This window comes from Prenolepis imparis, unplaced genomic scaffold (genome assembly GCF_030444845.1).
Source record: "Prenolepis imparis isolate NDT839.2.m4 unplaced genomic scaffold, iyPreImpa1.0 SCAF_13, whole genome shotgun sequence".
NCBI classification, from domain to species: Eukaryota; Metazoa; Arthropoda; class Insecta; order Hymenoptera; family Formicidae; genus Prenolepis; species Prenolepis imparis.
In genome coordinates, this window is record NW_028141171.1 from 11,481,388 (window position 1) to 11,500,921 (window position 19,534).

Genomic DNA, 19,534 nt, shown 5'->3' on the forward strand with positions numbered 1-19,534 from the left:
ATAAATGGTATAAACTGTAAGTTTTTAACAGTGTGCAGTGTGCAATGCAATTACAATTGATAGTCCGTTTGAGACTAATAGCCAGTCCCAGCTTATGAGTAATCGCACATATAAGCATATGTAATTTGTATTCATACGTAACATGATACAATAGCATGGTACTACGGCTTTAGGTTCGCGGAATAAGTGATTGTCCCCCTTGCTGCACATCGCGCGTTATATACGAAGTTTGGATTCCCCGGTATAAGTTATATATTATAGAAATGACGCGGAGGTCAACCGTGTAGGAGATCAGGATCAGGACGAACAAGGCCGATGCTATTTAACGATATTATTGCAAGAATACAATTTGATTTCCGATAAAATTGTGGAACTAACGAGATCGTCATGCTATGCAACTTCCGTCAGAGGACATATAAAGCCACACGCGTTTCTGTCTGCACGCAGAGTGATATTGTTTGTCCGGTTGCAAAATGCAATCACTCGGTGTATTGCTGTTGCTCCTCACCTGTCAACTCGCTACGCCGATACCAATTTTCGATAGAGGTTGTGCATAGTGTAAACAATCGTTTATGTTAACTTGATTGTGTATATACAGGAGAAAATTGAAAAGCCAGTACAACATTAAGATAATAAATATTAAAATTAAATGAATTAAATGTAGATTAAGTCTCTCAAATCTTTAAAATGATAGATTAAACATTCTGTCCTAAAAATCCTTTCTTTCAATTATAATAAAAAGATAGTGATAATTTCTAATAATAAAATTGTATCATTGTATTCAAATTGTTAACTAAAATTATTCAATATTTTTACTCGATACATTAAATTTACAAGTATTGATCAATATATATATATTTTAGTTTTCTAAATCATGCAATTTAATGTTTTTAAAATTATGCAAATTGAAAACGTTCAATGTTATAATGATTTGAAATTACTCTGCTTACTCTGTTTTTGTATGTGTTTTTGTACATGGTATATAATAAAAACCAATCCTCCTACTATAAACTTTTGACACTCTACTCAATGCAAACGCTTATCACAGATGGTACAGGTTTACATAGTGGATATCGATCAGCTGGATTCGGAGAAACAATACGAGATTGGTTTAGACTGCTCAAGAATCGAATCGTGGGAAAATGGCAAGAGTGGTTCGGCAATGACGGTCCAACACCGAATTTTTCAGCGCAGGATATTTTGAACATCGATAAAACTATAGGAACTCGAATACCGGGTTATCCAGGCTTATTCCTAGATTTGTGTAAGTAATTTCGATCATGTAAAGTTTAGAGTTAGAATATGTAGTGTTTTCTTTTAACTCATTGTTACATCATAAGGCTGAAATTTACGTCGAGCTGAATGTTAAATCATGTGTTTATGCTTCGCTACGGAACATAATTGGAAGTATCATGATTTCGACAGTCGTACAGGAAACGCAATTAACATCGCGTATAGTATCAATTCTTTCCAAGATCTCTACGGTTGCATAGTCCCAAGCAATTTCTTGAAGACAATCTTGATTTAACATTCCTATTTTATCAATTTTTTTATGGTGTATTAGCTAGCATATTCTTGGACCCAAAACAAGATTGGGGCGTTCGAATTGGTAACTGGTACATCATCCGGAAAGTTACAGGGAATAACTACAGTCCAGATAGCGATTCAGATGAGTGGGATATGAGACCTCTGATGCCAAACCTCCCATCGCCTCCCATGTTCGGAATCGATTGGACGCCTAATATACACGAATTCGAGATTCCAGAAGTCACGCGACCTCCAACGACTACGCCGATTGAATTGACAACACCGCGACAACAGACATCTCAAACTGTTGCTCAGACTGAATCAGTCTCAACTGAGTCTACTATAAATCTTGCCGGACCGATTCCACTTACTACTCAATTAACTGCAACTTCCACAGAGTCGATTGCAACATCGACCGAAAAAATTCTAACTTCTAGTGAATCGGTTGTAACAAACAGTGAATCAGTTACGATATCTACTGAATCAACCTTAACATCTACGGAAACAACTACGGTTTCTGTCGAATCAACTGTTTCGTCCATTGAATCTGCAGTGACTTCCACCGAATCAATTATACCATCCATTGAGACAATGTTAAATTCTACTGAATCAGTTGTAACATCTATCGAATCTACGGTAATTATCACTGAATCACCTGCGACATCAACCGAAGAAATTGTAATTAGTACTACCACCGAATTACCTATAACATCTACCGAACTAATTTTACCTGTCTTCAATAAGAGAGTAGAAGATAACGAGACTGTCAATATACGTTCTACACAAAAACCTCGTCCAGCATCTGCTGAAGTTATAATGTTTTAAAAACAAGTCAAGATTATATTTATCAGATGATTCAATTTTGTCTTCACAATTTTCACTTAATAAATATAAAAATGAGCCTATTGTGAATATACTTCAATGTAATTAATTTAATTTGAAAATATTTATATATACCAGGAAAAATTTATAGAAGAAATAATTTTCTACAATACAAGAAAATTATTTCAGAATTGTTTAAATTTTAATATAAATTTAGTGTGTATAAAAAGTTATATAAGAAAAAATAAAATCTCATATAAAATCAGTCATTTTATGTGGAAATAATGTATAATTTGGATTATTATTTTGGTAAGGATAATGGCGCGTTCATTTAATATACAAAATAGTATTAATTTTACTTACGTTACTTTTTTCAATAATATGAAAATGCGACAATCCTATTTTTATCAGAAAGAATGTATACGTTCACTCTGCAAAATTTATTATAATTCCAACTATATTCCATAGTACAATTTTATAATAACTTTTACGTCGATGATGATTGAGGTCTTCATAATAGCTCGTGGTTTTACTGTAATAAAAAAAAAAAATATTTTGTGTGTCCAAATTAATAGAATATTTTGTCTCTCATTTAAATTGTTTAACATGCATATATAATAAACTTTTAATATTTGTTAATATCCATAATTAATAAACACACAGTTTGCTGTAAAAGTATGATATAGCATACACCTTCAATTAGCACATAAAGCATTAATTTCAACAAAATAAACACGTTAATTAAATATGAAATATATAACACCCACTAGCATGGCATTAAATATAATTCAAACACATTATTTAAACATTAGTGACTTTGTAATTTTAATTCATATAGAAAGGATATATGATATAGAATGAATTTTGAAATAAAATAAAATTTATTACTTTGTTAGAATTGTATACAGATATGTTATAATTGTAATTAATTTATATCAAAACTTTTCGATAAAAATTAATTTTAAAAAGAATTAACTTTTTTTATTAAATTAAAAAACTTTATTAAACTAAACATTTGATAAGTTTCCAATTATTAGTTTATTTTCCTCTTTTTATAAGGATAATTATATTAACGTATTCTAATTTCATTATTTTGGGAAAAAATTGTGTGTTTATAATAAAAATGTAATGTTAATTTAATTTTCGATATTATAACTAACACATTAATAAGTTTTAAATTAAGTAAATAAAGCCAAATGCAAGTACTTACTATAAATTTCTTTAAATCTACATAATGCATAAGCACAATTGTTATCAACATTTAAAGCATAAGCAAAAATATTTATTTTTATATGAAAATGTAATAATATGTAACACACCATACAGACATATACATTTCTATATATAGGTATATGTCTGTATATGCACAAATGAAATATTAGAATTATATAATGATTAGTGGTTCAACAAATAATTCTCAAAGAATTATACAGATATATATATATTCATATATATGTATAATTTCTTTGTAAATTATATATATGAGTATCAAAAGAATTATCAATATGTTCATACAATTAATAAAGAACAAAAGTATTTTTAAACTTAAAGATTTGCATGCTGACCCTGATTAAGCAAAAAGATATTCCCTCTCCAGAATTATGTAGTGCAAATGATGATCATTTGTCTACTTCCTTCCCTAGAATGTGAATAATAAATGTATACTACTATAACATGCATAATAGAACGATCAGACCACAGAAAATTTTATTTCTGAGAATTTGCCCATATGATTAATTATTATAAAATTATGTTATCAATGTTTTTTTTTTTTATTAATATTTCTTCAATTATCATTCTTATATTTCTTTAAATATTACACATTATATACAATTGTTCTGCGAATAAGAAACTATAATAAATATCAATGAAAGTAACAAACTAATCTAACTATAAAAATCTTGAATTTAAGTTTTTAAATATATATGTATTTATCAATAAAATTATTTATTCGATACATCAGAGCAATTTAATTACCAGTTATATAAAATCCATGTAGAGAATATTTTATGAATATACCAATGAAAATATCCAATTTTCATCGAACACAATGATTTACCTATTAGAATTATTTGAATAAAAACAAAAAATTCCCATACTAGATTGAATATACAATTAAAGCCAATTATAATTTTGACGTAACAATTAAGCCAATTAAAGCTCCTGTCATTTGAAAGAATCATTCTTTCAACATGCATAATGTAAGTTTTTATGTCAAGATTTAATAATAAGAGAAAAAAAAGAAATAGTTTTTTAAAAAAATGGTAGCATTCGTATTCAATAGAGCAAGACATATATGCTTATACATAACATATATATTTGATATTAATTCACTTACCTTTTTAGATGCTGCTCCCACTTTACTCTTCTTAGTACCCCTAACTTTCTTCATTCTGTTCTTGCGTTCTTTACGCTGTTTTCTGGTCTGCTTTTGTTTTTCAAAGAGACCATGCCTTGCTAACCTATATTTAGGTTCAAATTTCTTTGCATAGTCCAAAGTGTCGTAGAGAAGAGCAAATCCAGTAGATTTACCACCACCAAAATTAGTTTGAAAGCCAAAGACAAAGACAACATCTGGGGTTACTTTGTACATTTTGGCTAATTTTTCACGTATTTCGGTTTTACGAACCGATGGTTGGCCAGGATGGATTACATCTACGACCTGTAAAGCAAAAGATATGCATCATGTATAAATTTGTAATAAATACATATAAATATGTACAGTGAGTGTAAAAAGTATTCGTACACTGGGTATTTTCACAAAAAATGCTTTATTTCTGTATGTTGCCCCAAATTTCTTTCTTACTACTCGACCGTGATAACCGTTCTTGCGCAACATATCAGGTTCAGTGATGGTGTGGGGCTGTATGAGTGCTGGAGGAGTTGGAAAATTACATTTTATTGAGGGTACAATGAATCATGCAATGTATATTGATATTTTGAAAAACAATCTAGCCGTTAGTGCAGAAAAACTTGGACTTGAAAATGAATTCATCTTTCAACAGGACAACGACCCGAAGCATACAGCCTATAATACCAAAAATTGGCTGTTATATAACGTACCCCAACAATTACATACTCCCCCACAATCACCGGACTTGAATCCTATTGAACATTTATGGAGTATTCTCGAAAATGCAGTGAGAAAAAGACAAGCATCAAATCGTGCAGAGTTTATTACAATTTTACAACAAGAATGGGATGAAATTTCATCTGCCGTTACAAAAAATCTTGTTGATTCGATGCCACAAAGACTGCAAGCAGTGATTGACTCTAAAGGATACCCGACAAAGTATTAATTTTGTTTCTATTTTGTTTGCTTATTTGTTTGTTTATTAAACAAGCAGACTGTACGAATACTTTTTGTACTTTCGAAAATCACTATATTTTGTTATTTTATTGTTTCGAATTGTAAAACGTTATAATTTATGAGTTTTTTTTTTGAAATATTATTAAAAAGAAAAGATTTTATAATATAAATAAATAATTGTTTGTTTATCATTTATTAACATACAGAAATAAAACATTTTTTGTGAAAATACCCAGTGTACTTTTTACACTCACTGTACATATAATGCTTGCATGTGTCTCAATTGGATGATAAAAATTAATATTATTTATACACTCACCATTTGTTTACGGCATAAAAGCCGATTGGTCATGAACTTTCTCGTTCTAATGGTAGCTGTTCCTTCCGTCTGTAATCAAGAATCAAAACAATTAGCAAGTTGGATTATTCGTTTCATATATCTATAGCTATATGAAGAATTTTATTTAAATTTTATCGACAAACAATACAAACAATTCTGACTAATGTAATTTTTTTAATTATTATTAGATGAAGCGGCTCGAAAGAAAAATTATAAGCAATTATATTCACATATTAATAAGGTTATGTGTCTTATGGCACATTTGCTATTAATATTGAATTTGCAATCGGTACTTTTCGAACATTATATACATGACACGTACTTTATTGGACGTCATTATCAAATATTTAATTAAACATTAGACGTTTCATTAAACGATTACTGTGGAATTTCTCGATACAAATTACATACCATCTTGCTCAGCTAGCGTACCGCTTGAGAAAAAGACTTGTAAAAGACATTAGAAAACATGAACGGAAACGCATTACGCCATCTGTGATAGCATGACGTCGATAACGCGCCTATTTTAAATACAAAACATGAAAAATACTATATTTAATTTTAATATTTTCGCTACGTTCAATCTAAAATGTATATTATATTGTTATATATATATATATATATATATATATGTATATTATATGTTATATAATTAGCGGCTGGATTAGTGTTCTTAGGAACAATTTTCGATTTATACGAAATAATAAATTCGTATAAAAGAAAACATTTTAATATAACAATATAGGTATTAAAAAGTGTGATGAGATTTTCTTTCCTCTTCGATATTTTATATTATTATACATATATTCTGTGAAAAAAATACATTATAATAAATAAAAAAAAAATAAACCAATTTTTCTTTATATACTAAAATACAATTGAGAGATTTATGGGACCGCGTTCTCAAAAATTGTTTATCAAATTTCAGAGAGATTGCGTGGGAAATAAACGCAGCAGCGTGATTTTTTTACATTTAATAAAACAGATAAATTCTTTCTCTCTTCGAGTTTCAAACTGTGTTACCAGCAGTGCGCGATCGAACCGACGAGTTTCTTAAGGTGGACCAATGCGGTGTCATCGTCGACGTCATGTCGGCAGCTGATTGGTGCTCGGTCAACGTCGAGCCACCGCAGGAAGTTTCGAGAACAGATGCGAAGTAATACTAGTGGGAGACGTGGTCGTTGAGCGTAGTTCAGTTCGTGAAACGTTATCACGTAGCTACGGTATAGAGAACGAACTTCGTGCGAAACGTGCGCGGTCATTCTCCATCGACTTCCGTCTCGCCGTTTACACAGGTAAGTCCTTTCGCGTGACTCTTGTGGATTTCGCGAATCTTTCGTTTCGGGAAATTCGACGACGAGGCGAACCTGGCTGCCGAAGTCGCGCGATCGATCAGTAGCCTTTCGCGATTTTTCTTTCGAGAAACGCCAGCTCCGAAGCTGGCGTTCAGGGTTCAGCACGAGGCGTAGACTCGTCTAGAACTTTTCCGAGTCGCCTTCGGAGCTGCCATCGTATACAGTCCCCTCTCGCCACTTCTTTCCATTTAGCCGCGTTAACAGTTTACTCCGAAACGGAGGGGGCTCAGCGGACGGCCGAAGGTTGCGACGATATATCTGCGTGTAAGCGTGAACGTTGAACATTACGAAACATTACGAATCATCGAAAGTCGATCGCGAAAGGCGAGTAGTAACTGCATTATAATAATGGGCTCTATAGGAAAAAAAAATGGTGGATAGTATCAGCAACTTGACTATTAGTATGCTTGCTTGTCCTGCCTGACTCGTGTCAATTAACAACGCGACGAAACATCCGTCGAGAAGAGAGAGAGAGAGAGAGAGAGAGAGAGAGAGAGAGAGAGAGAGAGAGAGAGAGAGAGAGGAGAAGAAAAATTCGTTTATCATTCTCGCGCGCGAAAGCACATGTGTTTTTTTTTTTATAAAACGTGTATTTAATCAGGTAGAATTCTCGCGAGCTATTTGGCAATCGCTACACTACACGCTTCATTATGCCGTATAGAAATTTCGTTGCTCAATTCATACGCTCGATATTACTTATACAAGCAGAAGGGTCTAGAAAGTGTAAAGACGGCTCTTTGTTCGGGAGGCAGCCACGACTTGCGCCACAAATTCGTCTTTTAATTTCTTCGAACGCTAATCTATTTAATCGTATTCTCAGCCTCACCATTTAGACGCCATTTTGAAACTCGCTAGTCCGCATGGACACGTTATATTCCTGAAAGGTACAGGCAAATTTTGCAATAAACTTTGATATTCTTCTTCATATAAATGATGCAACAAAGTTTTACAAAATAATCTTATAAACCAATGAAGCAATTATGATTGAAATTAGAAAAGAAAAAATTAGCGATATTTTTACAATAAGGATGTACTTTGATTTTTATATTTTCAATATTTCCAGTCATTATAAGAAACAAAATTTAAAATCGTTAAATCGGAAATTCCGTTTTATCAAAATCTTCTTGTGTCATTTATAAGTTTACACACATTTGGAAATAAATTCGAATATGCTCCAAATGTGTTCAATTTTATTTAGGAAATAATTTTTTACCACCATGTCTAGTACATCTTAAATAATAACTTGAATCACATGCTAAATATAAACAATTCGCATAATTGATTGATGGCTATGTTATGTATTTATGATCATGCATGATCTGACCATATTTAAATTTGTATGTGTCATACAAGCTTTGACATGTAATTATATAACATTACAAAAAAGGGATGCGTTCGTTGAAAGAGAGAGAAGAATATATGTGAATTAATTATGAACTAACTTGGCTGCATACTCAGTTTTTGATCACACATATGAATTATATATTGTGCTGTCGCAATATTGAACTGTTATCGTCAATAAAATGAATAGCGTATATGCAGTCGCCACACATAATAGTATACCATGTTTCCGATGCTATTTTATTGTGGAATACTTGTGTCTGATATTTTGACAAATAATTCATTATGTGCATTTTATTTTTTCAAATAATGAATATATATGAAAAAAATATATATATTTTAAGTATTCCTTTTAATAAAGAAAGTTATTTATCATTATATCAAGTATAAACAGTATTTAATATTATTTACTATTATTAGTGTTTAAAATATGAGAATTTATTGTAATATATATCTTTTTATTTTTACCAGCAGAAGCGAGGTTATCATAATAATAAATTGGTTAACACATCGTGAAGATGGTTAAGGAGACTACATTTTACGACGTGTTGGGTGTCAAGCCCGGATGCACGCAAGAAGATTTGAAGAAGGCCTATAGAAAACTTGCTTTGAAATATCATCCTGATAAGAATCCAAATGAGGGCGAAAGGGTTTGTTTTTTTTTAATTTTAAATTCAAAAGTTTTTTGCTAATGTATGTGATAAAATTGAAGAATTATTAAATATTGCATATGTTTTAGTTTAAGCAAATTTCTCAAGCATATGAGGTATTATCGAACCCTGAGAAGAAGCGCATCTATGATCAAGGTGGAGAGCAAGCTTTGAAAGAAGGTGGCATGGCCAACAGTGGTTTTTCATCTCCTATGGATATCTTTGACATGTTCTTTGGTGGAGGATTTGGTGGACGAGGTAGAGCAAGAGGTAGAGAGCGCAAAGGTCAAGATGTTATGCATCAGTTATCAGTTTCCTTGGAGGAACTTTACAAGGGAACTGTACGTAAACTTGCTCTGCAAAAGAATGTCATCTGCGAGAAATGTGAAGGCAAGTATTATATAGAGATAGTAATTATACAAAAATCTATCTATAGAAAAGATAATTTTTAAAGCTCATTTTCTGATTAGGCATTGGTGGAAAGAAGGGTTCTGTTGAGCAATGTACAACGTGTCATGGCTCTGGCCTGCAAGTACAAATTCAGCAATTAGGTCCAGGAATGTTGCAACACTTACAAACTATGTGTTCAGAGTGTAAAGGTCAGGGTGAACGTATCAATCCTCGTGACCGTTGCAAGCATTGCAATGGAAGAAAGACTATTAGAGATAGAAAAATCCTGGAGGTTCATGTCGATCCAGGCATGGTAGATGGCCAAAAGATTGTTTTCACCGGCGAAGGTGATCAAGAACCAGATCTAGAACCTGGTGACATAGTTATTCTTCTTGAAGAAAAGGAACACGAAGTATTCAAGTTAGTACTATTACAATGGAATAATTTTATTGCAATTTATTCATTAATATAATTAATTATTGTACTAATATGTCGCGATCAATTACTTTTCAGGCGTTCAAGAAACGATTTGATCATGCGGATGCAGCTAGAATTAGTAGAAGCGTTATGTGGATTCCAGAAAGTTATCCGTACTTTGGATGGCAGAGATTTAGTGATAACTTCATTTCCTGGCACCGTAACAAAACACGGAGACCTGAAGTGCATCTTGAACGAGGGCATGCCGATTTACAAGGATCCATTTACACACGGTAGGCTCATAATACAATTCATAGTCAATTTTCCGAAGAGCATAGAGCCGTCGGTTATTCCGACACTGGAGCAATGTCTGCCAGCGAGAGAAGAGGTTATAATTCCGGACAATGCCGAGGAGTGCTTACTCACTGACTTAGATCCTGAGCAGGAGCAGAGGCGGAGAGACACAAGACAGGCGTACGAGGAGGACGAAGGGGGTCCATCGCGCGTCCAATGTGCCACACATTAATTTGATTACATTAACCTTGTAATAAACATAGCCATTTCTTTCATTTCAAACTTTCTGTCCCATTCGCTCGATTTCGCGTATCACGTTAAAGAAAGAAATAACATAGTTGGATATATAGGAAAGCTACTCAATACGCAAAAATGAACTTGAAATAATTCATGTCCGGATACGCGCAGAACTGTGAATATACTACAGTTATTGATTCTTCAATGAGATCCTTACGCGATAATTAGATTAGGTTGCAACTGAATAGATGGATTATCATCATGGTAATGAAAGGTAAATCTTCATTATTATGTTGAAACTAGATTAAAAATATATTTTAAATTCTGGGGAAACACATCTCAGTGAAATCCATCAGTTTTTGCTTAAGTAGAGGATCATTAAAAGTATGTACTTATCATTACACAGTGGTAAGTAACTTTATTTAGCGATCTAACGTATAACACATTTTATAGTATCAATCCTGAATTACAAGTTGTAATTACTATATGAAATACGTCATTTATCTTTTAAACATCATTATTATTCTTCACTATTTGACCAGTTATATCGCTCCAATAATCAGCAACTCGGCAGTGACTGCTAAATAAAACTAGAGTTTAAATTTATATACATATATTTAGTTCAAATTCGTGAATTATCCATATATATATATATATATATATATTTCTGGTCCTCCAAATATTAATAACAGCATTCGATTACTCCACACATTTTGAACGGTTTAAAAATTTTTATTTTTTACAGGTTTTTTTTTAGAACATATAAAAGTAATATTGAAATGTGTCCATCGATGTGTAAATGACAAATTTTTAAATATCTAGGTAAAGCTATAATATAATATCGATCGTATCAGAGATCTTCGAAGGGTAAAACATTATTCCATATTCATAGTATATTTAATTTTTTTTCCAATCGCTTTTGTATACTGGCGTGAGAGACGATAATAACGGAAATATACAATTTTGTTTGCGAATAATGCAAATAAAATGGAGAATCAGGTTCCTGTGTGCGTGTATGTGTGTGTGTGGACGATTGCGCGTATTCGTAAACAGCTCTGTGCAATTATACTATTGGATCTAACAACTCTTTTCTTTACATTTAGCCAATGCTAAGATTTTATTGCATATCCTTATAATAAAATTGATGGTTGTAAAATTAGGAAATTATGAAAATTCAAGAGTAATGATGTTTTATATAACAGCCATATTCATTTCTATAAAAATTTATTCCGTTATTTTTACCGTAACTCCATCAACGCGCATGAACAAATGTTCTAGACAATTTTGAAATCCTATTGTACTATATTAAAATAATACTTTTGAAACATACCCCCCCACATTCACATAATTTACTGTATACATGGTCGTGTACTCGCAGTTACTATAGTGAATTTTACTAAATAGCAACATATGTCTCTTGTAATCTTATTTATTATAGGAAAAAATTGGTGATTGATTAGTACTTTTTTTTTTGAACATCTTAAATAAATTCGAAACTGTACACTGTATAAAATATCGATTTTACGTTTTTGCGAGATTTGTAACTCCTTATATTTTTCATCGTATCCGAATATACTTTTGTCCCGTGTAATTTTCCTTAATTTCCTATATTAATTCATTGTGAATTAACGTAAATTAATTGTACATGATATATTATGAAGTTACATTACTCAACTCTTAGTTTTATTAGTGCCAGTTTAGTCTCTCTAATTTTAGAATGAGATAAATAATTAAAGTAAATCCCAACTTAAGAGTTTTATAACAAAAACGAGAATCTTTTGAATATCTTAATTACTTTATATATATATTCGTAAAAAAAATAATGATTAAAATATGAATCTAGTGAGAATAAAAAAATTAATAAGTTAGTGTTAAGAGTATGGAGTTACGTTTGAATATTTTTAGTATTTATAATTGATTATTATTTGACAATCACAATTTTGTAATCTTTAATTATTTGTTTATATTAATCCATATTGAATCTTTGTATTTATATAATGTGTTTTTATAGGTATTATAAATATTTATAGCTATATCTCTACATATCTTTGTCTCGTGAAAGTCGAGCATTCTTTATTTATTATTGTATCGCTGATTTTAGATCGGAGCATTCTTTTATTATTATATCGCCGAATTTAGATCGGAGAATAATAGATCGAGAATTGTTTATTTAAAAGATGAGAAAAATTTGAACGAGAGATTCCAAGAGGAAAGAGAGAGAGAGAGAAAGAGAGAAGAAGTGCGACCGCGAAATTAAAGCGCGCTTTCTCCGATAGATAACGCCACCGATGCGCTCGGGCCAATGTTTTTAGCGATGTACTTAGTGACGTGCGAGTGGCCCCGAGAGACAGCCGTCGCAGAGGTTTCTGGGTATGCGGTGGGAGCCATATTTTTCCAATATCAGTTATGCGAAAAACAGCGTAGCGTACGGCGCAGCATCTGGCAGGCATGGCATTTCGATCGGCGGTGCCGCGCGGTGTCTGTGTCGGTCGGTGGTGAGTGATCGCGCGCGTTATAATCGCAAGGACATCCTACGGAATCGGACGCGCGAGTTGTCGCGAGCGTCGCGCGCGACCGTCGCGAAATATATAATAATAATCGACCGACGTATACATATAAGCGCGACGAGCGAGACGCGAGAGAAACGGAGTAAGCGCGGACCGCGCAGGTGTTCGACTCGGCAAAGAGGGTTAGTTAACTTAACCCGAGTTCGTAATCGCGCTAGTAGTAGTAGTGGTAGTGTGATGATGATGGTGATGGTGGTAGTAGTAGAGTAGTACAAGAGTAATAGTGGTCGTTGGTAGTGGTGGTCGCGGCACGAGGCAGTGGTAATGGTGGTGGTGGTAAAAGAGTGGCGGTGGTGGTGGTGGTGGTGGTCGTGATGCTGCTGCTGCTGCTGCTGCTGTGACGATGACACAGCGTCATAATACGACGTTCGTCCGTCCGTGCGCGATTTAACCCGAATCGTTACGCCGGCGGTGTGTACGTCCTTTTTTTTTTATTTCGTACGGCGAGCGCGTTCGCGCCATATTACCGATCGAGCGCCGACTTCAGACGACTCGAGCCGAATCGCGTCCGGCGCGATTAAACCGCGTTCAGTGGTTCAGTGTCGAGGGAGATGGCTCGCCGCCCGGCCGCGATATCGTGACGCTCCGCGAGATTCGTGTAAGTTGTAATAATAACGCGACGTGTTCCTTCGTTCTTCGTTCGTTTCTCGGCGACGAGATAATGCTCCCTACGTGATGACACAATCGAGTGCGCGTCTTGGAAATGTAACGCGATACGGGACGAAGTGCGACGTATGTAAGTGAAAGGAAAAAAACACGACTCGGACCGTTGACACGATCAGTAGTAGTGTGTGTTGACTCTCTTGTAAAGTGAGGTATATTTTTCGGTGTACGTTCCGCGTGCCCGATCGTCGCGTCCTTCGCATACCAATTTCGGATTCTTCGCGACGTAGTTGTTCCGACACGGGAAGTGCGCGGGTGTGCGATATCGTGGAATCGTTGCTCGTCGATTTTCGAATCGGGAGAAGGGGGGGGAGTTCGGTGGGTGGCGCGGACCGTCACCTTGAATCGCGCTCGAGCGAGACCTTGCGCTCTCTCTCTCTCTCTCGGAGACGTAATTCCCTCCGATAGACAAGCGGCTCGCGCCTACGCGTCGCTATGAGAGTTTCGAGTGAACTTGGGAGCAGGAGTGGTCGCGGCGACCTTGCTTACGATCGGAGTGAACATGCCGCGTAACGGCTCGCGACTCTCATTCGCGACGCGGCAAAAAGATTCGGCGTTCGACATCGCCGAATCATCGCGAGACGACGGGCATTTTTAGAAAGAGAGGAAACCCGGGCGCGAAAGTGAAAGACGTCCGATGGCGGCATCTCGAATTTCGATCGCGTTCGCGTGTGTCGACGTATCACGAGTTGCGACATTTTGACGAGTCGTGCATCTATCTTCCAGGAAAGAAGGAGGAGGAGGGACACCGAAGACGACGAAAAGGAGGAAGAGGAAGATAAGCGAGCCAAGAAGCAGGGAGCAGCCGAGTCGCTTTCGCGGGAGAAAAACAACGTCGTCGGCGCGTCTCGCGTCAAAGAGGTTAGACGGCCATTGACCGGCAGCGGCAGGGGTTCTACTACGCGCGCCAAACACGCGTCGGTTTTCGGTTACGCGACGAGGCCCGGCTCCCCCACGCGATTCGTGTATTATGTCGCGTTACGTCGAGTGTCGCGCGAAGAAACACAACGGGATCGGCAAACATCGCGCGACGATCCGAAGATCATCGGGAACATCGTCATCGTCGAGCGCGTGAGGCTCGCGCCCGCGGAGGATGCGGCAGTACCCGTCGCCGGTGTCTCCACGTAGACGAGCTACGTGCCACGTTGTGCCAGTGATGTTGTCGTGGGTGTCGGGGTCATCCGCAGCGCTGCTGGACCTGGACCATGGCCGGCAAGCCTGAGCAGCCGTCCACGCTCCCTGCTCCCCCGAGTCACGGCCATCAGCATCACCAACAACATCATCAGCATCCGCAGCAAGTGCAACAGCGACAGCCGCACCATCAACAGCAGCAGCAGCAACAACAACAACAACAGTCGCATCATTCGCAGCAGCAGCAAGCTATACAGCAAAATAGCGTTCTAGTGTACGTGTCGGGGGAGAACTTCGCGTACGCCACGGCGGTGGGTCAGAATGTCGCCGCGACCGCTGCTGCCGCTATCGCGGTCGGTTATCAATCGCAGCCGCAGCAGCATCAGCAGCAGACGACGCAATACGCCGGCATTTTGCAGGCGCCGCAGGTGGCGACGGCGCAGGCGGCTGCGACGACCTTTCCCGCCAAAACCGCCGTATACTGCGCCGACGGCAGTGGCGACGGAGTCAACGTAGGGAATAACATCGCCACCTCCGCGATCGGCTGTTGTCGTCTCAAGTCGTCGCTCGAAACGACTACGACTACGATTACGACGACGACGACGTCGATGGTTCCCACAACGGCGTCAACGACGGTGAGTACCAGCGCGGATGACAGCGAGTCCAAGCGAGCTTCTGCCTCTCTGGTTGCCAGCGAGGAGGACGAGGAGGACTACGCGATGCTGTATCGACAGGCCAATCTGGGGCAATCGACCACGTGCACCACGGCGGCGATGACGACGATGATGACGTCGCGCGAGAACAAGTGCGAGCGAGTGCCGGAGAACGGAGGAGACTCGAGCGACGATCTGATGGTGTCCGGCGCCAAGACGTATCAGACGCGGCTCCAGCGCGGCGACGTGTACTCGGGGAGGATGAGTAGCGAGACGTCGTCGTCGTACAACGCTACGACAGGTAATAACAGAATCGTCGGCAATCTCCTCGGCGACGACGCCTGCGTCGCGTACGGTAGTAACGGTATCGTGCTTCAAAACGGCGAGCAACAGGCCGTGGACGACAAGAGCCGGCAGCAGGACAATTTCGATAATCAGCAGGCCGCCTCCTCGTCGGCGACGACGGTTATCGGGGTCGGTGATATCGGTAGTGCGGTGATCGGTGGCTGCGACTCGGTGCGATCCGACGAATCGTCGACGACTTACAGCAGCCTCAGCAGCCCTGACGAGAGTCAGAGCCATCAGCAGCAGCCGGTGGGACAGCACGACGGTGGTCTGTCGACGTCGGCGAATAACAATCATCCCGGTAGTGGTAGTGCGTGCGCGCAGCAGGCTGCGCGTCAGCAGCCGCCGTTGCGTGTCAACGGTAATAACAATAACGGTAGTAACGGTGTGCAGCATAACGCAATGGTGTTGACAATGAACGGCAGTGCAGTGATTACGCAGCAGCAACAGCAACAACAGTCGCCGGCGATCACCGTGCCACGTGGATGGAAAAGGATATGCACCAACGGGGTCATCATCTACATAAGGTGAGTTTTCAATGCACCTTGCTTTTTTTATTATTCACAAGTCAGTCAGTGGTTCGCAACCTGTCTCGTCTAGCTGTCATCAAGTGTCATCAAATGTGTTGCGTGGAACAAGTTGGAAGGAACGATGACGTAATTACACAGAGAAAATTTTCTCTTCAAATTTACCTTGAAAATCATGGTAATCGTAGAACAATATGGTATGGAAAGAATTTTAGGAGAATTTCTCTGATTAATATTTATCACAATAAAAATAATAATATCTATTACAATAAAATATAAAATATGTTTGATCAATTTTATTATGCAGTTCAGTAAAATTAATCAAACATGTTTTATATTTTATTGTGATAGATATTATTATTTTTATTGTAAATATTAATCAGAGAAATTCTCATAAAATTCTTTCCATATTATATTGTCCCGCACGATTACCATGATTTTCAGGGTAAATTCTAAGAGAAAATTCTCTCAGTGTAGCTTTACACGCGAGTATCGATATTTGTATTAAATTAATTAGTTGTTTTTATTTTTTCGAAATATTTAAAATCTTTTCCAATTATCTTATTACGTTATAATTCTGACAGAGCGAGTTGGTAACCACTGATCTAATGCTTGCGCAATATACATATATTCGCCCGAAATGTGGTACCGATTTCTTGGAACGAGAAATATTCTCGAGTTTCTGCTTCTTCCGTTTTATAAAAACGACTCGAACGTATAAAGTTAAGTGGGCGCTTTTAATTCGTCTTGACTTAACACAGAGAAGCACGTCGACTGGAAGTATCGACTCGAAATTAAAGCGCGTGTGGCTCTTAGCTTTAATTTCGCTAATGGAATTAAACTACGTTCAATTTAAGTGTACTAGCAAATGCGTTATATTTCTTATTGAAACTACTATAATTGGTATATGTGAAATATGATTGATTTGCAAAAGTTGCAATAATTAATTATACGTGCAACTTGATTCAGCAGCATGAAATATATTGCACTTTAATGTCAATTTATCACAAAATTCTGTTCGATATTTCGTGAGTAAACTATTTTTGTACGAAATTGTTCGGTCTTATCGAACTCCTACACTGAAAGAATTTTCTCTTAGAATTTACCCTGAAAATTATGGTAATCGTGGGACAATAAGGTATGGACAAAATTTTATGAGAATTTTTCTGATTAATATTTATCACAATAAAAATAATAATATATATTACAATAAAATATAAAACATGTTTGATTAATTTTACTAAATTGCATAGTAAAATTAATCCAACATATTTTATATTTTATTGTAATAGTATTATTTTTATTGTGTGTGATAAATATTAATCACAGAGAAATTCTCATAAAATTATTTACCATATTATTCTATGATTACTATGATTTTCAAGGTAAATTCTAAGAGAAAATTCTTTCTGTGTATATTTTCGATATCATAATCGAATATGATTTATTTATTCATATAAGCTTGATTTACGTAAGCTATATTTTTTCGCATCTATATAATGTAGTAAATTCGAATTCGCAAATGAAATTACGACACTCTCAATCGTCAAAGTTTTTCTATATCGCTATCCACGATCGATCGAAACGCGAGGAACTTGGAGCGGAAGTGACACGTTATTTGTTTCATTTTACGCTTAAATGCGGCACCTCGAAAATAGCGCATCGAGAAGATAGGCAACGCGCGCGCGCATAATCATCTAAATTTAGACCAGTCAGCTGTTCGGGGGGATGTTAAAAAGGCCGCAAGGTCTCTTTTTCAAAGTCTTTTCGACTTTTTGTAATCCGACTATGCAAAAAAAAAAACACGACTTTTCTCAGAGAGTCCGAGGTTTCGGCTTTACATCGTCCGTCTTCCCTTCGTCGCGTGGAAAGCGTTAGAAGTCGTCTTCTTACCTAACTCTCATTGTACTTTTATGGCTCCTTTGAAAAATCCGTTCAAGGGTCACTTTCATCTTCCGTCGTTGTCCCGATTCTTTTTCCTTTGCTGCCTTTATCGAGATACGATACTTGTCATAGTTTAAGTTTGCGATGCGAAAAATGCAAAGACATGTTTACTTCAAAAGTGCACAATGAAAAAAATGATGACATTAATGTTATTTATAGACAAGCGGCACTGATGTAACTTTGAACATTTTTTTTCTCAAATATAGCGTGATATTTCGTATTCGCTGTTGCTAAGCAATATTAATATCGCGTATAAACTACAGTCGAGTATGAGATGAATTTTTTCTAAGAGTATAAAAAGTAGAAGAGAAAAATAAATTAATAGAAGAATTAAGACACACATAAAAAAATTACTGCAATAATATAGTTATATAATTGCGATAATAAAAAGATAATATATTTTCCAATTTAACACACACATGGTTATGAAATTTATTGCGGAGTCAAGTAACAAAAATGCTGAATACATTTGAAACTCGTCTCTCAACTCGTTCTTAGCCATTAAAATATTTATCCATTTAAGTTAAATCTCTGTGATACTTTGAAATCCCGCTCAAACATGTCGCGTTACGTCGAAGATTGAGAAAATTTTCCTCGAGAAGGGAGGCATGATTGGTAGACAGGCTTATCCTCGATGATCGCGTAATATGATTTAGAGGATCAGCTGCGAGAAGCAGCAACCTTCTCCTTTGTGCGTCGGAAAGGTGGCTGATTCTCGGAGTCAGCACGAGAAGCGTAAAGGGCAACGCCTCGTGGCGTAACCGTATATAAGAGCTGCAGCGTAGGAGATCTGACCTGTTCTGTCTGTCCTAAAACCTCCTCGTTAAAACGATCCTTTCCGGGTTAGCAGGAGTCACGCTTTAAAAAACGTTTAAAGGGCCCGAACAAACAATGCTCAGCCTTAAACGAATCCGACTGCGTGTGTATATGTGCGTGTGGCCGACCTTTTTTCTCGGTCCATCGTATCTCTTCGGACTGAATTAGCAAATCGCGCGATCACTCTTTAGTTTCGCTCGAGATA

The 19,534-nt window shown here is 36.7% G+C and overlaps 4 protein-coding genes across 13 annotated transcripts in view; 3 read left to right on the forward strand and 1 right to left on the reverse strand.

Annotated features, from left to right (window-relative positions):
* Positions 1-6,510, reverse strand: part of Rps24 (ribosomal protein S24) — a 60,460-nt gene extending 53,950 nt beyond the window's left edge. The window contains exons 1-5 of one of the 3 annotated variants that reach the window (XR_014426753.1): positions 6,411-6,510; positions 5,979-6,047; positions 4,688-5,011; positions 3,915-3,988; positions 2,771-2,881 (exon numbers count right to left, since the gene is read on the reverse strand). Coding sequence is in view for 2 of the 3 variants with exons in the window: in XM_083053413.1 (XP_082909539.1) it covers positions 2,879-2,881; positions 4,688-5,011; positions 5,979-6,047; positions 6,411-6,413 (399 nt within the window). In the remaining variant the exon portion in view is untranslated. Of the gene's footprint in view, positions 1-2,770; positions 2,882-3,914; positions 3,989-4,687; positions 5,012-5,978; positions 6,048-6,410 lie in introns of those variants that run through there. The other 2 variants (XM_083053413.1, XM_083053414.1) reach the window with 2 other exon arrangements.
* Positions 27-2,494, forward strand: LOC145944838 (uncharacterized). Of its 3 annotated transcripts, none has more exons than XM_083053409.1 (3): positions 27-546; positions 1,049-1,264; positions 1,565-2,494. In XM_083053409.1, the coding sequence occupies exons 1-3, from the start codon at positions 474-476 to the stop codon at positions 2,350-2,352; spliced, it is 1,077 nt and encodes a 358-aa protein (XP_082909535.1). In that variant the 5' UTR covers positions 27-473; the 3' UTR covers positions 2,353-2,494. The 3 variants fall into 3 exon arrangements, with proteins under 3 accessions (XP_082909535.1, XP_082909537.1, XP_082909536.1); XM_083053411.1 differs by having other exon boundaries at positions 29-546; positions 1,640-2,493; XM_083053410.1 differs by having other exon boundaries at positions 31-546; positions 1,634-2,493.
* A 623-nt stretch (positions 6,511-7,133) lies between the features above and the next one.
* Droj2 (DnaJ heat shock protein family (Hsp40) member A4-like) lies at positions 7,134-11,710 on the forward strand. Of its 3 annotated transcripts, none has more exons than XM_083053405.1 (5): positions 7,134-7,294; positions 9,167-9,345; positions 9,435-9,735; positions 9,816-10,155; positions 10,249-11,710. In XM_083053405.1, exons 2-5 carry the CDS (start codon positions 9,214-9,216, stop codon positions 10,676-10,678), a joined length of 1,203 nt encoding a protein of 400 aa, XP_082909531.1. In that variant the 5' UTR covers positions 7,134-7,294; positions 9,167-9,213; the 3' UTR covers positions 10,679-11,710. The 3 variants fall into 3 exon arrangements, with proteins under 3 accessions (XP_082909531.1, XP_082909532.1, XP_082909534.1); XM_083053406.1 differs by having other exon boundaries at positions 9,170-9,345; XM_083053408.1 differs by lacking the exon at positions 7,134-7,294 and adding an exon at positions 7,368-7,678 and having other exon boundaries at positions 9,170-9,345.
* A 1,304-nt stretch (positions 11,711-13,014) lies between these two features.
* Positions 13,015-19,534, forward strand: part of LOC145944727 (uncharacterized) — a 209,812-nt gene continuing 203,292 nt past the window's right edge. For 2 of the 4 annotated variants that reach the window (XM_083053284.1, XM_083053286.1), the window contains exon 1: positions 13,016-16,569. In XM_083053284.1, coding sequence (XP_082909410.1) covers positions 15,119-16,569 — 1,451 coding nt within the window. In that variant the 5' untranslated portion in view covers positions 13,016-15,118. Of the gene's footprint in view, positions 16,570-19,534 lie in introns of all 4 variants that reach the window. The other 2 variants (XM_083053282.1, XM_083053283.1) reach the window with 2 other exon arrangements.

Bases quoted from the DNA above. Each gene is read 5' to 3' on its own strand.
- LOC145944838 (XM_083053409.1), top strand. From the start codon at position 474: ATGCAATCACTCGGTGTATTGCTGTTGCTCCTCACCTGTCAACTCGCT. The intron at 547-1,048 runs GTTGTGCATAGT...CGCTTATCACAG, and splicing joins GATACCAATTTTCGATAGAG to ATGGTACAGGTTTACATAGT. The intron at 1,265-1,564 runs GTAAGTAATTTC...ATGGTGTATTAG, and splicing joins AGGCTTATTCCTAGATTTGT to CTAGCATATTCTTGGACCCA.
- Droj2 (XM_083053405.1), top strand. From the start codon at position 9,214: ATGGTTAAGGAGACTACATTTTACGACGTGTTGGGTGTCAAGCCCGGA. The intron at 9,346-9,434 runs GTTTGTTTTTTT...CATATGTTTTAG, and splicing joins ATCCAAATGAGGGCGAAAGG to TTTAAGCAAATTTCTCAAGC. The intron at 10,156-10,248 runs GTTAGTACTATT...ATTACTTTTCAG, and splicing joins AAGGAACACGAAGTATTCAA to GCGTTCAAGAAACGATTTGA.